Genomic DNA, 17508 nt, shown 5'->3' with positions numbered 1-17508 from the left:
AACACATTAATACTGCCCGAGCATGTTAAGCATCATTTCATCCCCTAGCTGCATTTCGGTATATTAGTCTTCATGCTTCATTTTGAAAGAGAACTATTTCAAAGGCCAAGGATCACCCTTTGTGACTAAGAAAAAGCAAAATAAAAAAACTTTGTTCACTCCAAATATAAAACTTTGGCTCCAATGTAGAAAAAAGTTAGCTTTTTATATCACCTACAACATTAAATTGGTTTAGTACGGTAAAAAAGACCGAGTTACTGAATCTATTGCAGTGTACTTCATAACATATTTAAAGAATTCAATCGTATAAAACATATCTGACTTATCAGATGAAAATAGTTTTTCCCTTTTAGCAAGCCTCGGTTTGCATGTCTGAGAAAACAAATTAGTCTCCAGTTCTCCTAAGCTTGATAATAGTGCCCCCTAATGGGAATTTTATTATGGGGTTTTCTATTCATATTTTAAAAAGCAAATATTCTCTAATGTCTCACTTTCAACTAGAAATAAGTTTATCATGAATTCGAGCACTCAAACAAAGGAAAGTGATCCCATGCCTCATTTTCTGGGTTTTGAATCATCTAAAAATCAAAGGCACAACTATCTAGCTTACCTCATTAGGAAATTATCTTGTTTACTATGTTAACAATACTCAATAAATGAGCAATTAATATATGCTTTAAATAAATAAATAAAGATATCATGGAGTCAGAAAAACCTTGATTCAGAAGTCACTCAGTGTCATAACAACTACAAAAGGAGCTGAAAGCTCCATCAAATTCCAGACCTTTCCATAATGTCTAGTTACAACTGCTATGAATTTAATGCTTTGCCATTCCTCTAAGCATCAACTACTCAATCTGTACTATAAAAGCTAAAAAAAAAAAAAAGGCAAACTAACTGTTACTACTGAAATACTTTTTAGATTTTCCACTTATACATCACTTCATATATTTTCATTTCAATGCTTATATTCTGGACTAAGTTAACATTAAGAACAGTATCAAGGGCTGAGAATGTGGCTAAGTGGTAGTGGTAGAGTGCTTGCCTAGCATGCTTGAAGCTATGGGTTCAATTCCACAGGGCTGCTGGAGCTCAAGTGGTACAGCACTAGCCTTGAACAAAAAAGAAGCCCAGGGACAGTTCCCAGACCCCCAAGTTCAAGTCCTAGGACTTGCAAAAAAAAAGGAACAGCATGAAGTCACAATGAATAATCACCTATTTCTAAGGGAAAGAGATAAACTTTGTCTTATTTTTTAAACTTACAAAGAGGTTTAAAAAATGAAAAGTTAGGGGCTGGGAATATGGCTTAGTGGTAGAGTGCTTGCCTAGCATGCAAGAAGCCCTGGGTTCGATTCCTCAGCACCACATAAACAGAAAAAGTCAGAAGTGGTGCTGTGGCACAAGTGGTAGAGTGCTAGCTAGCCTTGAGCACAAAAAAAGCCAGGGACAATGCTCAGGGCCTGAGTCCAAGCCCCAGGACTGGCAAAAAAGAAAAGAAAAGTTATATATCAATCACAAGTGGTAAAACTTTCTGATAGAGCCAGAAGTCACACATTTCAGGCTTGGTGCCTATATGATCACTGACACAATTACTCAACTGTGCCCATCTGCCACTGTAGCAGAATTATAGCTACAGAAAATTATAAATGCACTGGCATTGCTGAAATAAAACTTAAATTACAAAAGTAGGACCACTGATCATAATTTGTCAACCAAATTTAAAATATTTACTAAAATCATCTGGAGCAGAAATATAAACTCAACACTTGACATGAGGTACCAAATAAAAGCAAACAAAACACCAAATCCATATAGTTACCAAAACTCCTAAGCAACTTCAAGTATGTAATTAGCAACATTATGAAATATTTGATATTTTACTTGCAGTAAGTTGGTTAGCAAAAAAGTACATACTGAACATTTGTTTTGGAAGGCATGAAACAGTGAAAACGCAGCAAGCAAAACAGGGGCTTTACCCACAATATAGAACTTCCTACATATAGAATTATTCAAAGATACATCTACACAATAAGAAATTTTGGTTTTTATCTAGATTTCATAAAAATATTCTGATGCGCATTAAGACAAAATTAAAAGGGTTAAATTCCTAGAAGGAAACACAGACTTGTTTTTCAAATGTATAAGAAAAATGATAAATCTCCCATTTGGAGTTCCTGAAGGCAAGTCATGAGAAGGAACTTTATTTATTTTGCCCTACCCCCAAAAATGGATTTCATATACAGAGCACCTAAAATTCAATACCTTTTCACCTTGACATATACGTCACTCAAATTTTAAGACTACGGAAGAGTGAAAATTTCAGGATTTGGACTAGGCAAAAACAGGCTTGCATCACTATTCCATCAACTTGTTAAATGATTTTAGACACATTATTTACATATCAGTTTCCTGATGTGGAAAATGAGACTGAACAACCCTTCAACTGTACAGAGGAACATTGATGGCAGTGTACATATTATACCACCCAGACTAGTGTTTAGTTATTACTTACTGCTAAATTCAAGTGTCTCCTTATCTCTGGGTTGTTAAAACAGTTTGTTAATAAGTGTCGTTAAGTACATTAGTTGGTAATTACCTCAAACCCATGAAAAAGGTTAAATTGCAAAGAGCATGAATAGAAAGTGCTCAAAAGTATGCTGAGAACTGAAATTCTTCTGCATGACTGGAAGGAATGTATAACAGAGCAGCTGCTTTGGAAAACTTAACAATGAGAGGGTTGTGGATTTGTATTTAGATTTAGCTCAGCTGTGGAGCACTGGCCTAGCATGTAAACACCGTGGTCTTGCTTGACAACACTGTAAAAATCAACACACAAACAAATAAATAAATACATAATTTCCACATGATTCAGAATTTCCACATGATTCAGCAATTCTTCTAAGTCTGCATTGAAAGCAACTAAAATAGTATCTCAAAGATTCCTGAGGAAGTGGTGCTGTGGCTCAAGTGGACGACGGCCGGGCCAAGAGTCCAAACCCCACAACCCACAAAAAAAAAAGAAAGAAAGAAAAGATACCTGACACTCATATTTATTGTAGCATTATTACCACAATAGCCAAAGAGGTAGAGGGAACCTAAATAAGCATAACACATGAAAACATAAAGAATGTTACGTATAATACAACAAATAATTTAGGCATTAAAAAAGGAAGAAATAAAAGGGACAAAGAAAAATAAAGGGTAAATAATTTTAAAATGTAATTTGAAAAAAAGCTGAATATGGACAAAACAGTATGTGTGACTGAAAATAGAACAATGAAAACTTAAAATTATTTAGAAAGTAGAGAGTGATAAAAGGGGTGAGCCTGACTGGGATACAGTGTAAATATATGTGGAAATGTGACAATAACAAGAAGAAAAATGGCCTAACAAAGAATCAAGCTGCAAGAACAAGAAAGAAAAGAAAAATAAAAGTTTCTATATTCCATAAAATAAACTTTATAGTTAAAAAAATTCCGCTCTATGTAACTAATATAGTGCTACCAGTGATACCATTTTGTTAAGTAAAATAAGATAGTCACAAAAAGACACAAACTAAATGACTCCATTTATATAAGGCAAACTTTGAAAACAGAACCATGGTTGCCAGAAATGGAAAGGGGGAACTATCAATGAATAATGAGAAACAAAAAAATATTAGAAATCTGTAGCACAACGTAACGTGATTAACATTCTTGAAATACAAACTAATAAAAAGATTAACTGTCATTAGAAAAAGAATTTAAAAGTTACATAGAAAATGAGTCATGAGAGCTCAATAAAGTAAACTATTATTGTCAACTAGATTCAAAGAAAATCTTACATGATGTTGACTTTGGCCTTTAAGCTTTTAGCTGTGATAGGACTTAGTTCACAAGGCAATTACCCATATAATACAAAAAATAAAATGCTTCCTGAAACAAACAGCTAAACTCATCTCTTATGATACACAAATGGAGTCAAAAATACTAAAGAAGAGAATGGACTGCTAGACCCAATGACAACCCATGTTCTTCATAATGTGAAATATACAGCAAGTTTTTCACAATGAGAGCATCAACATCAACCCTACTCCTATCACAGACATAGAAGTTTCTCCTCTATTGTTTCTGCTTCCCATGGCTTCAATCACCTTAGGTCAACTATGGAATGAAATACATATACACAAAATTCCAGAAACAAATAATTCATAAGTTCAAAAAATAAATATAGTAAAATACATTATTATGAAGATAGGTATTTATCTCAGTTGTAGACCATTGACAAGCATGAATAAGTCCCTTGATTCAATCTCCTGCACTAAAAAAAAAATTATGTAACTTTACATTATTGTTATTCATCTTTCACTGTGCCCAACTTATAAATTACTTTATCATAAGTATAAATGTAAATGTTAATATGCATATATAAATATATAAAAAATAAACAGAGGGTGTAATACCATTTGCGGTCTGAGTCTTCACTGAGAAGGGAATGTATCTTTTAAAGTTGAGAGGGAGGGCTGGGAATATGGCCTAGTGGCAAGAGTGCTTGCCTCCTACACATGAAGCTCTTGGTTCGATTCCCCAGCACCACAAATATGGAAAACGGCCAGAAGGGGCGCTGTGGCTCAGTTGACAGAGTGCTAGCCTTGAGCGGGAAGAAGCCAGGGATGGTGCTCAGGCCCTGAGTCCAAGGCCCAGGACTGGCCAAAAAATAAATAAAGATGAGAGGGAGACTACTACAAATCACCATCACATCTCCAAATAAGAAAAGGCCTAGGGTAATGAATACTAGTAGATAATATTCATTTCCCAAAATGTATGCAATCTTCTTAGGTTAATGTGAACAACTCCCATTAGCAGGCAATAATGTGACGGTCTCCCTAAAACAATCCAAAGTTACCTTGAAAGCCAATGGTGGTGGCTCATGCTTACAATCTTTGCTACCAAACAGCCAGAAATGGAGCTGTGGCTCAAATGGTAGAACATTATCCTTTAGTGGAAAAAGCTTAAGGGTAGCACCCAGGCTCTAAGCTCAAGTCCCAAAGTCAACATAAAATTAAAAAAAATTTTAAGTGACACTGAGAAATACACTCATTTGTATGGACTATAAAGACAAACTGGAGATGAATACCCTTACCTTCATCAAAGTCAGCATCATCCTCTGTGTGCTGGGGGAATGGAAAGCAGTTGGTAATTTCAAGCCTGTCTTCTACAACAAGGCCCAAAAGCACTCCTTGAACAACCTCAGTTCCTTGTCCTTCTTCTTGATAATGTTTGATTATCTTTAATACTACCTAAAAGAAAACACAGAAGGGAGCTTAAAAACCATCCTAGTTTATATTTCCCTTATTTGAAAAACAAAACAAAACAACTACCACATTAGTATATACAAAACTACTTAACAGGACTAAGCAAATGTACATCATTCCTTTAACCTCACAGAAATAAGTAAGGCTCAACTAAGTTCCTGGATACTAAATCCTACTAATGAGATCAGTAACCACTATTAAAATAAAAGTATACAAAAGATGCTAAAAGACAAGTAGACACATGCAGAACTGATTCATAGAAAACTCATTTCTACATATGCAAAAAAATACTTATGACTAAAACTTGGCAGAGATTAACAAAGAAACCAGGTCAAAAACACTTTTATTCAAAAACCTGAAATTTTAAAATTAACACTTTTAAACAAGCTGCAGGTCAAAATGAAAAATGAGTATCTTTCCTCAATACTACTGAACTGTTCTACTTGATATTTCATGACAGAAAATTTACCAGAAATAGTACCCAATGGAAATAAGGAAGCACAGTGGTATGATTATCTGCTAAATAAAACCAACCTGTATAAGAATACACACACAAAGAAAAGGACAACTTTTAGAAAGAAAGTTAAAAACCTGAGGATGAGCACTACTTTGAGTTGAATTAATTTATCTCACTCAAGGAAAGACACACTCACAAAGTCCATCTTCCAAACAGTGAAGGGAATTCATCTTACTTTGAAAGACAAACCTGGGGACCACTAGTGTTAATTTGAATTAAAAAAAACTTTAAATTAAAGGATATATTCTCTCTAGCACTCACGACCATCCAAAATAAAACTCATTAAAAAAATGTGACTATTGAAATACTTTCCTACTCTATACATTTATAATCTGGACATTCTAATATAATCTTATGAAATCATTAAAAAGACAATCACTAAAAAAACCTATCAAATTCACATTTTATGGTCTTCCTAATTTCCTATTCTTCATTTTGTATTGTTGTGACAGAATACCTGAAAAATGAAAGAAAAGATTCATTTGGGGTTATGATTTCACAATTGGCTCCATTGTCTCTGGTGACACAGAGCATCATGGTAGATGTAGTGGGACAGAGGTCCTCTTATCATAACAATGGGGACATGAAGGGAGACAGAGGCTCCAGGGACAAGAACATGCCCCCAAATAACCTACTTCCTCCAACAAGGCTACACTTCTGAAAGTTTCCACCACTTCCAATAACACCATCAAATTATGAATCCATCACGCAATAAATACACTGATAACGTCAGTGCCCTAATGATCCAGCATTGCCCAGATTCACCACTGACTGGCATCAGAACCTCTAACAACACAAGCCTTTGGGGAACACTTCATATCCAAACCTTAATAATATTAAACTCAAAAATTTAATTCAAACAAAACCAAGTAGCAGAAATGCTTGATGAACATCAGACTAAGAATCTTTCAAAAGCAAAAAAAAAAAGACAGAATCATGTTGTATATATGCGTAGAAATCTCACCCATGAAATAAAATACTCCCTTATAGCATTAATATGTAGTTTTAAAAAGTTTTAAGAATAAAATGTGATCAGAACTAATATTTTTGTAGTTCTACAATAATTTGCCATAGATATATACCTAAGATTTTAATAAGGGAGGGAGGTTCGCTCAACACCACATCTTTGACACACAGTACTGGCATATAAAATATGCCCAAGATGTAGTATGCCCAAGGAATGAATGATAACCATTTATCAATCATTTGACACAATAAGCATTCTTGTATCATATCTGAGATGAGTGACTCATTTAGTTCTTACCATTCTTATAAAATCAATTGTATGATTTTTCCCATTTCAGATAAGGAAACAAAGATAACCTGGCATTGAATTACTAAATCCCAGAGGTGAGACTTGACTTTTGAGTGCGCACTTTTAGTTACTTCACAATGACTGAGTAACTTTAGGTGCCCCAAACATATTTACAGCAAGGTTAAATATACCAGATGCAGTGTCAATAGCTTTAGCCAAAGCCCCTGTATATAAGGTAGGAGTGGGAAAAGCTTAATAGTAGGTCTCCAAGGCCCTGTAGCAAGTGACTGTCAGGGGACAGGGCTAAGGACCAAACTACTGTTTCCTGGTCCTTGAAAGTCAACTACCTGCCAGTAGTTCTAAGAATGCAATACATCCTTTAGTCTTTCGCAAAACTAGTCTCACTAGTCACAAGATGGTAATAATAGTCCCTAGCAAAAGCACTGTCATGCTCACAAGTCTCTATTCCCTCTCCAACCAACCACACATTCTATCCAAAAACGTGTCGATACATATTTAGTTAATCCTGTTTACTTAAGACATGCTCCCTGATCTTGAAACATGGAAAATGTGTTAGCTCTCCAAACAGAAGCATACTCCTGTGAAACATCTTGTTTGTAGGTATCACAAATGACTCCACACACTCAGGAACCCAACAGGTAAAAAATAAACGGGTACTTTTTCAGATAAATAAAGAGAAGAGTTCTGACAATAGGTACATATTATAGTCATCCTAAGAGCTTTAAGATGCACTGGAGAATGAGCCCATGAGCCCATGAGCCCATGCCCTGAGTTCACGCACACTATTGTTTGAATTTAAAGTTCCCTTCCTGTTTTAAGACTTGCAATGTTGCTAAAAAGTGAGGACACTGCGTAACATAAGCTCAAAAGTCAACATTTCTAAAAGCAAAATTATCACCCCTGATAAGGGAACTCAGCTCTACTTAGAAGAATTTCTCCAGAGAAATGAGAGTTAATGGAACACTAGAAACTCTTAGTGGAAGCAATTAATATTTATGGGGCAAATAAGACTTAAGTATTATGACTTCACCCCACGATATACAAACCGGTGCTGACTAGGTTTCTTTATTGTACAGACTAGTGGCACGTGAGGCTTCTCAAATTATGCCTCAAAATATAGAAGTAAACTAGCTAGCAGAAACCTACAGTACCACATTTTTCAACACTTCCTGAAACTCTGTCACATTCTGAGTGTAACTGATTAACCTATTTGATTTTCTCACACATTATACACTGTTCTCTGGATAGGTCAGTTCTAGAACTATCTCACAGATTCTGAGACTTGCACTCTCTCAAGTTAGGCAAGAAATTCCAATCTTCAAGATAAGAAACAGATATCTCCTCTACTGAAAATACCCTAAAGGGAACACTTTTTACCACTGTTGTTTATTACTTAAAACAGATTATGTGAAAAAGCAAAAACAACTACTGTGTAATGAACACAATATACAATATTAAAGTATGTGGCCTTAAAGAAACATAAAAACCTAGCTTTACCTCAAATCTAAAACCAACAAAGGACTTAAGATCTAAGACACAAATATTCTCAATAATACAAAGTAAAATATAAATGCCACCTAAAATATCCAAATAAGATGACTAGAATCTCCAACCCTCTCTAAAAGGGAAGGGATCAAAATCTGTAGCATCCTATTGAAAACTTTCATTTTTATAATGGCAAATAAATAACTGTCATCAAAATACAAATTATGGGGCTGGGGATATAGCCTAGTGGCAAGAGTGCCTGCCTCGGATACACGAGGCCCTAGGTTCGATTCCCCAGCACCACATATACAGAAAACGGCCAGAAGCGGCGCTGTGGCTCAAGTGGCAGAGTGCTAGCCTTGAGCGGGAAGAAGCCAGGGACAGTGCTCAGGCCCTGAGTCCAAGGCCCAGGACTGGCCAAAAAAAAAAAAAAAAAAAATTAAAAAAAATAAAATAAAATAAGTATTTTAAAAAAAAAAAATACAAATTATGTTTTTGATAAACTCTTAATTATTTTTGTCAAATACGGTATGTGAAAAATAAAATACTAAAGATAGAAATAATTAAAATCTTTCTACACAAAAATCACCAAGTTTCTGTTATGTTTAACCTTTTTCATTCACTTACATTGATACTGACTGCCACGCTCTTCTATATCCTGAGAATGTGAAACTAAACCAACATAAAGCCTATACATACTACATTTTTAGAAAAGGAGTCTCAAACACAGTTTCTTTTTGTTCTCATTCTCACACACCATTCCTGATACCCCATGTTTTTTTCCCCAACATTAAGCAATTTTTCCAATTCTCTAAACAGCTGAGTCTCAGAATTGAATCCTATTCTTGAAGTTAGTACCAGATTTTAACAGGTCATCCCCACAAGACTGCTCAGATACCAACTACAAATCCAGGCCACTGGTACTTCTGACCAACCAGCTCTAATTAGGTGCTCCCAAGGGTACCGTCCTTCAATTTAACAATTTGCTAGAATGGCTCAAAGAACTCAGCGAAACATATTACTTAGCACCTATAAATGGAAACAGAAAAATTCAAGAAAAAAATATGCACAAAATACAACGGGGGCCCCATTCTTCTGGGCCTGACACCACATCAGATCCTCTAAACATTTAGAGTCCCAACACTCAACAAAGCTAATAATGTTGTTAAAGAGTTTTCATAGACTTTTATTAGATTAGTCTCTTGTCTACCCACCTCCATCTCAAAATCCATAAAGCAACAAACTTAACTAATCATTTGGTCTTTCTAGTGACCAGCAGCAGCCTAAATTATCTCACTAACATAATCTCCTAAACTGATCAAAATGGTTTATTATGAATGAAGAGCCATTCCAAGCTCTCAAAAACTTGGGAGTACAGATGGGTTATCAGATATGCTTTTGCATTCAATCTTTTATGATACTACACACTACTGCACATCTGGAAACCTCTACAAAGGCTAGTAAAAGAATGAGTAAAGCTGGCAAATAATATATATTATTATGAAAATAGTTTTGACTGTGGAAACACGAAAACAATGTATAATGCTCACACTTCCAGAGCTGCTTTACAAAAATGACAATTTTTTAAAAAGTGATATGGTTAAAGACTGAAAAGTATGCAGAGGAGGAGGAATACTATGAGGAAGGAATTTTCACTAAAGGAACCCAAGGAAGATCTCTTAAAACAGGAGAAAGAATAAGTCATTAGCCTTATGAAGACCTCGGTGAAGATAATATTAATAACCATTACTTCAAATGATGTCAAACCCTTTAAATGCTAATACCATAAAGCACACAAGTTATATTTTAATAGGAACAGACCTAAGACAAATGAAGATCAATGTAAGAGTGGTACACTTTTCCTTTCTCTTTTCTAAAATAGTAACAGTAAAAACAAAGCCAATCTACCAGCAGAATCAGTTGTATTTAAAAATAACATTACACAATTCAAGACTGCCAATTTCAGTATGCATGTACATAATCATCACAGTAAAAAACCTCTTATAGTCAATGAAAAACCTCTTATAAAGTATGCTAATTTAAATTTAAAAATAAAAGCAAAAAAATACTTTTACACCCCTACAGCTCTGCCAAGAAAATATCCTTACCTTCCATTCTGTTTTGTTTTACTTAAAATACTGGGATTTGAACTCAACCTTGTGTTCAACTGGCTTTCTCAGCAGGCATTTACCACTTGAGCAATCTCTCTAGCCCAACTTTTTGCTGTTTTTTTCTAAGTCTTTTCTGACCTGACTGACTTTCAACCAAAATGCTATGAATCTCAGCCTGCTAAGTAGCTGCATGAGCTAAATACACTCAAGCTTACTTTCTGTTCTTCAGGATAAATGTCAAGAACAACTTTTTTCTTTTTGTCAGTTGTGGGGCTTAAACTCAGGGACTGGGTGCTGTCCCTGAGCCTCTCTGTGCTCGGACACTTCCAGCTTTTGAATTATAAATTGGAGAGAAGAATCTCACGAGGATTTTTCTGACCAGGCAGAACATGTTAGAGCACAGAACATGCTTCAGCTTCCTGGTATTCATTTCATTTAACGTTTTATTAGTTGTGTGTAAGAGTTAAACCACTGGACCCATTCCCTAAATATAATGTCCTTTAGTCAATTTGTTTGCATGTATACTCATATAACCTTGTACATTTTATGATGTATGTTTTGTATTTTAGTAGTTAAATAGACTTAAAAGAACAGGAAAGAAGGAAGGAAGGGAGGGAGGGAGGGAGGGAGGGAGGGAGGGAGGGAGGGAGGGAGGGAGGTACTGTAAGTCAAAGAGTACCTGCTAACTTTAAACTGTTGGAATGGTTAGTCTTCAATTCTAATCAGATGTCACTTCTACAAACTACCAGATGATCATTGTTTAAGAGGTAGCTTTTGGGTACTAAGACTACTTTTCAACAACTGGAGAGCAGTGTTTAGAAGCCTTACCTGTGCCAATTATAAATCAATAATCTTTCTGTACTTATTACTGTGAACATGCACCAGGAAAAGCAGCAAGTTTCCTATTGTCTCAGTAATAAAAACAAAGATCTGCTGGAAAAACTCACTGAGATAATTAGGGATATGAATAGTTCAAAAGGTTTACAACTATAGAATCTACCATTTCAAACCTAACTATAAAGCTGAATTCAATGGGAGATGAGATGCATAGTTAAAAAGTAAACAAATTCTGAATTAGTTATTTTTCTTTCTGGACATCTAACCAGGAAAAAAAAAAGGAAAAGAAAATTAGCAAAACCAAAAGCTAGCCAGGTAGAGTAGCTCATACCTGTAGTTCTAGTTACCTGGAAAGAAGAAACCAAAAAGATTCTGAGTTGAGGACAGTCCAGACAAAAAAAGGCACAAGACTGCTCCTCCCCATATTTTTTTTCACTATTATTATTAAGTAGTTGTTCAAAAGGGTTACAATTCTATACATCAGATTATATGTACAATGCTTCTCGGTCAATGTCACCCTTCCTTTGTTTCCCCCCATGTTCCTCCTCCAGTCCCTACCCTCAAGTTACATACTTCATTTTTTTACCTAATGTACATTGAATATAAAGAATGACTCCATTTGCTCACAACTCCTCTGTCCATTGCTATGCCTCCCCTTTGTCCATCCCACAAAACACAGAATCTATGAACAGTACATTAACTGCTCAGAGGAGTTAAGCATTCAGGTTCCTCCCATAAGTATAATCCTCCTTTAGTCAGTTTATCTATAAATACATTGAGCCTACTATATGTTATCACACATAGTTGTGTTTTAGATATACTTTCCACCTATAATAGAAAACATGCATCCATCTGTCCCCAGACTTACTTCACTTAACATGATTTGTTATAGTTAACCCCCTACCATCATCTTAATCAATAAAAGCTGAGTGTGAGGGCTGAGAATATGGCCTAGTGGTAAAGTGCTCGACTCGTACACATGAAGCCCTGGGTTCGATTCCTCAGCACCACATTAAGTGGAGGGGTGTGGCTCAAGTAGGGAAACAACAGCTGTGCGAAAGAGTTAAGAAAGACCATAAGGCTAGTACTTACTGCCACAACACACTTGCATGCACATACACAATCTACTGGAAAAATAACTCAAGAAAAATGGGCTGCAGGGTGTGGTTCAAGTGGCAGAACATCTACCTAGCAATAGCAAGTGCAAGACCCTGATTTCAAATCCCAGTACAGCTAAAAAAGCCAAAAAAGAGGGGGAAGGAGAGAAAAAAAGTTGAAGTTATTAAAATGCTTTATAATGATTCACACCTATAATCCTAACTGCTCAGAAGGCTAAATTCTAGAGGATCACAGTTTGAATGCAACCAGGCAGAAAAGTCCAGAAGACTACAACTGGAAGCATGGCTCAAGTGGTAGAGCAACAACCAAGCAAACAAGCCAAGAGGGTGCAAGACCATTTGAGGTTTGAGCTGGGTCCAAACTCCAATACCAGCAAAAGAACAATACACAAGCACACACGCACACACTCACAAGCCTATCTGAAAATTAAGTAAATCTAGTACTAACGATCCTAGTGCTAAATATCAATGCATTAAACAGGACACTGGTGATAGAAAACCATTAGCTAAAATAAGTTTAAAAAAATAAGGCAAGTTTTTCTCAAGCTATTGGTAGTGAAGAATCTGTCCCTCCACACCCGGTGAAAATGTAAAACAGAGAAAAATACACACCCATGAGCCACACACATCCACTGCACAGCAGTGTCAGACTGCTATAAAAGCTTCTAAAGTTGGTCTCAATCCTGTTCTTACCTCCCATAAAACACCGTGCACAAGAATGCCCCAGACTTTCAGTAGAAATGTTTTACAGAACCTGTAACATTAAGCAGGTAGACAATTCCATTCCAACTCCAGCAGAACATTCAGACACTAGAATAAAACACAGTTCGATTTGTGCCACAAATACCACACCAACAGAATGTTTTCCTGGTCCTCAAAATTTTTTACTCAACTAATAAAATGTATATTATCTTATTTTGTTAAAAAAAAATCCAATTAAAGGGCTGGGAATGTGGCTCAAGTGATAGAGTGCTAGCCTTGAGCAAAAAGAAGCCAGGGACAGTGCTCAAGCCCTGAGTTCAAGCCCCAGGACTGGCAAAAAAAAAATTTTTTTTTTAATTAAAAACCATCCACTACCATACACCAAACTTACTGATTATCTAGAACTGGAGCTATCTCTTGTAACAACCAAAAGTTTTGAGACAGAAGTTTTGGTGTTTTCTTAATCTGCATTAAAAAAGCAAGAGTGCAATTAAATTGGTTTATAATATTCATAATATTCAGTGTGTGTGTGAGTGTCCTACCAGAGACCATTAAATAAACTCCAGGAAATGGAGTTCTTTGTGGCTGTTTTTGTTTTGTTTTCTTTTCTTTTTGTCTTCTTTGTTCATTAATCTATCTTTGGGAGAATGTGGGAGGGGCAAAGAAATGGAGGGACAAAGGGTGAACAAATGCAGCAGTGGTACTCACTAGACACAATGATGAAAATGAACTATATAATTTGTGCATGGAAATGGGAAGGAAAAACTGGGAGAGACAGAGGGAAGGGGGTAACACTGTGCAAAAAGAAATGGACTATTTATCTGACTTATACCCTTATAATAATTTTTTTATTTAAAGAGCTAAAAATAAAAGCAAAGTTTACTAAGAGTTTGTGTTTACCTTTTAGTTTTCAAAGTCTGAAATGAAATAGCAAACCCCAACTGAACCAGTGCTGGCCAGTTGAAGAGGAGGTCAGACAGAATGCACAATTCCTAGCTGGCTTTACTCCAGTTTTGCAGCTTCTGGGAGGTAAGGCCCACAGCCTGAATTTCTCACATCAATCACTGTCAAAGAACTGCTATTACTGTAAAAGAATTTTATTCTCAAAGAAACTGTAATGCCACAAAATCTCCCGTTAGCATATTCTTTAAAATCAATATCTAGACTTTCATTTAATTCTGGCTTCTTTCACTTACTGATCTGTGAAGTTGGCAGTTTTCTTATTTTGTTAAGCCTAGATCATTTTTTCTAACACTGAACAAAGAAGGTAGTTATTGCCAAAATGTAAATTCAAAAAGCAGAAAGCTGTATTAGTCTTAAATTTAACACATTTTATGGCTCAAGTGGGATAGGGGTTCCATTTCATAACTGGCTGAGTCAAATAATAAATGGGATTTAAATCACTGCTGTTAAGTTTTGATGTGAAAGAAATTTAAGTAACTTCAATACAGGGGAAAAAAGATACTTTGCCCCTGACACATATGGAATTAGTTACAATACTCCAATATACTTAATCAATATCACCTCTATAATATTTGAGTTGGAGAGGGGATATTTCATTATTATTCTTGTGGATCTAATGTTCATTGATGGTCCACATTCTTAAGTTAAAACAAAGATGTATTTCCTAAAAAGAGAAGGAAAATGTAGCATCAAGAAATCCACTAGAATGGCGCTTTTCTCATAAAAATAATCTACAAAAAAAGTACAATGACTCAACTAAATGTTCAGATATGCAAACAACAGTTAATGTTAACTGAGGATTTTAATTTGTAAGTTTCCATGCTACCAACCACACATACATACTTACACATACACACACATACAAATTTACCCACACATACCTGAAACGTATCTTTACTTAAGTCAAATCAATGATAAAAACACTAAGCTAAAACAAAGCTTATTTTCCCTCATACAAAACAAAAATTCAGAACTGCTGAGTTACCAATTTCCTAATATAATTAATTTTATTCTGAAGTACTGATCACTGTTTAAATACAAGACTTTTATGTGATTGATCACTGTTTAAATACAAGACTTTTATGTGATTTGAGGGCAATTCAATTATCATATTTCAATCTCTTTAACAGGAAACTTGTTAAAATAGATACAAAGAAAAACTGAAAATAGAGGCAACTGGCAGTCAGGGATGTCAGAGTTACTTTTAACTACTCATCCTTATCTTATTTTCTTCTATGTTAGTGGATCTGGGTGTAGTGGTTGTGTCTAATAAGCATAAAAAGTTAAAAGGGCTTCTGTTTTCAATATAAAAGATATAATATTGTAAGACTAAAAGGTAATTATTCATTGTCCTGTTCAAGAAGTCCTTCAAAATAAAATTTAAAACTACAGAGGCTAAAGGTATGGCACACTGGTAGGCCATAAGGATAGCAAGCAAAAGACCCCTTAAATTCCTGTACTGCCCAAGTTAAGAGAAAAAAGAATATGAGGATGGAATTAATAGTGTAAGAAAGGCTTAAGAGACAGATTTTTATGTGAATACTAAGGGACTAAACTTTTTTCTTCTTAACTGTCAAAGTTAAGTACAGAGGGGTTACAGTTTCATATGTAAGGCGAGTACATTTCTTATCCAACTTGTTACCTCCTCCCTCATTTATCCCCATCTCCCCCCTCTCTATTCCCCCCCCATGAGTTGTACAGTTGGTTTACAACAAATGGTTTGTAAGTATTCCTGTTGCGATGGTTTGTTCCAATACACGTATATACAGTATCCAGGGTAATAAGATCAGTTACTGTGGTAGTAGGGGTAAAACCATGGGAAGGGAATACAAGAGAAAATTTAAAAAAAAAAAAAAAAAAAGGTACAGATCACAATAGCTCAATAGCTATACCCATATGAACACGTAAGATGATGCTAAGCAAAATGAACTCCAAATTATGGGAACACGTGGTATATCATTGTTGTAGTTATTTTCAACATGCCATGGGAATAAACTTTTCAATTAAAAAAATGTAAAACTCCATATTTCTGCATAAAATGTACAGTGTGTGGTTTTCTTTTCTCCAAAAGAGAAAGAGAAACTTTAAATAGCATACAAGTAATTTGATTTTGTTTTTGATGTAATGTGATTTTGCAAAGAGCTTTTGAGTTTAGGACTACAGCTGTCCTTTAAGAAGACAATGTACTTGGGGGCATTGTCTGTGACAGATGAGTCCAAAAGGAAGCATGAAAACCAGTTATGTGAGGGTTTTGTAATAGGTGGGAAATGGTAGAAACAGAAAGCACAGGCTCAAAAAAACAAATAACTGATCTCCACAGAATCCAAAGAACAGGGCTGGGGATATAGCCTAGTGGCAAGAGTGCCTGCCTCGGATACACGAGGCCCTAGGTTCGATTCCCCAGCACCACATATACAGAAAACGGCCAGAAGCGGCGCTGTGGCTCAAGTGGCAGAGTGCTAGCCTTGAGCGGGAAGAAGCCAGGGACAGTGCTCAGGCCCTGAGTCCAAGGCCCAGGACTGGCCAAAAAAAAAAAAAAAAAAAAAAGAATCCAAAGAACAAAGATGGTACCACAGGTCCTAGTGACTGACTTAGGCAGACAGGAAAATCACTAATGAACACAAAATTGTTACTGAATTGAGTAACTGCAACAAATACACCAACATGCACACTTAATATTTAAAATGGAGTCTTTTCTCAAGATCCAAAAGACAAGGGAGTGGTAACAATGTTTGACAAGGATTGTACTCATTTCCTTACTTATATAACTGTGATCCCTCTGTACATCACCTTTACAATGAAAAAAAAAAATATCGGGACATGATAAATTATACAAGACTCTAGGCATTCACACACAGTGAGACCAAAAGAGGATACTGTTAGGAAAGGAACATAAGGGCACAATAACTATGTGCCTTGGATCATAAAAAGCAACATTTATCAAAATGAACTCCAGGGAAAGTAATGTACATATCACGCGAAATGGAGGAAATTATTTCGTTGTTAAAATTCATAGACTTTGTAAGCTTCGTAGAGTAGAATGATAATTTTCATCAGTGTGTAAGTTAAAATGTGTACTGTGAAATATATGTAGTAACTTAAACCCAACAAAATGTTTTTTAAACAAGTAAAAAAAAACAAATTGAACTCCAGGAAATGGAAACAAAAAATAAATAAAATGGAGTCTTTTAAGATTCTTAAAAATT

The 17508-nt window shown here is 35.5% G+C and overlaps 1 protein-coding gene across 1 annotated transcript in view; it reads right to left on the bottom strand.

Moving 5' to 3' along the window:
- Positions 1 to 17508, bottom strand: part of Eif3h (eukaryotic translation initiation factor 3 subunit H) — an 83696-nt gene that overhangs the window by 59174 nt on the left and 7014 nt on the right. The window contains exon 2 of the mRNA XM_048358423.1: positions 5122 to 5278. Within this exon, the coding sequence (XP_048214380.1) occupies positions 5122 to 5278 (157 nt within the window). The remainder of the gene's footprint in view (positions 1 to 5121; positions 5279 to 17508) is intronic.

Source organism: Perognathus longimembris, chromosome 12, assembly GCF_023159225.1.
Source record: "Perognathus longimembris pacificus isolate PPM17 chromosome 12, ASM2315922v1, whole genome shotgun sequence".
Lineage (NCBI taxonomy): Eukaryota > Metazoa > Chordata > Mammalia > Rodentia > Heteromyidae > Perognathus > Perognathus longimembris.
Note: the sequence above shows the minus strand (reverse complement) of the source record. Positions and strands in the feature narration are given on the sequence as shown.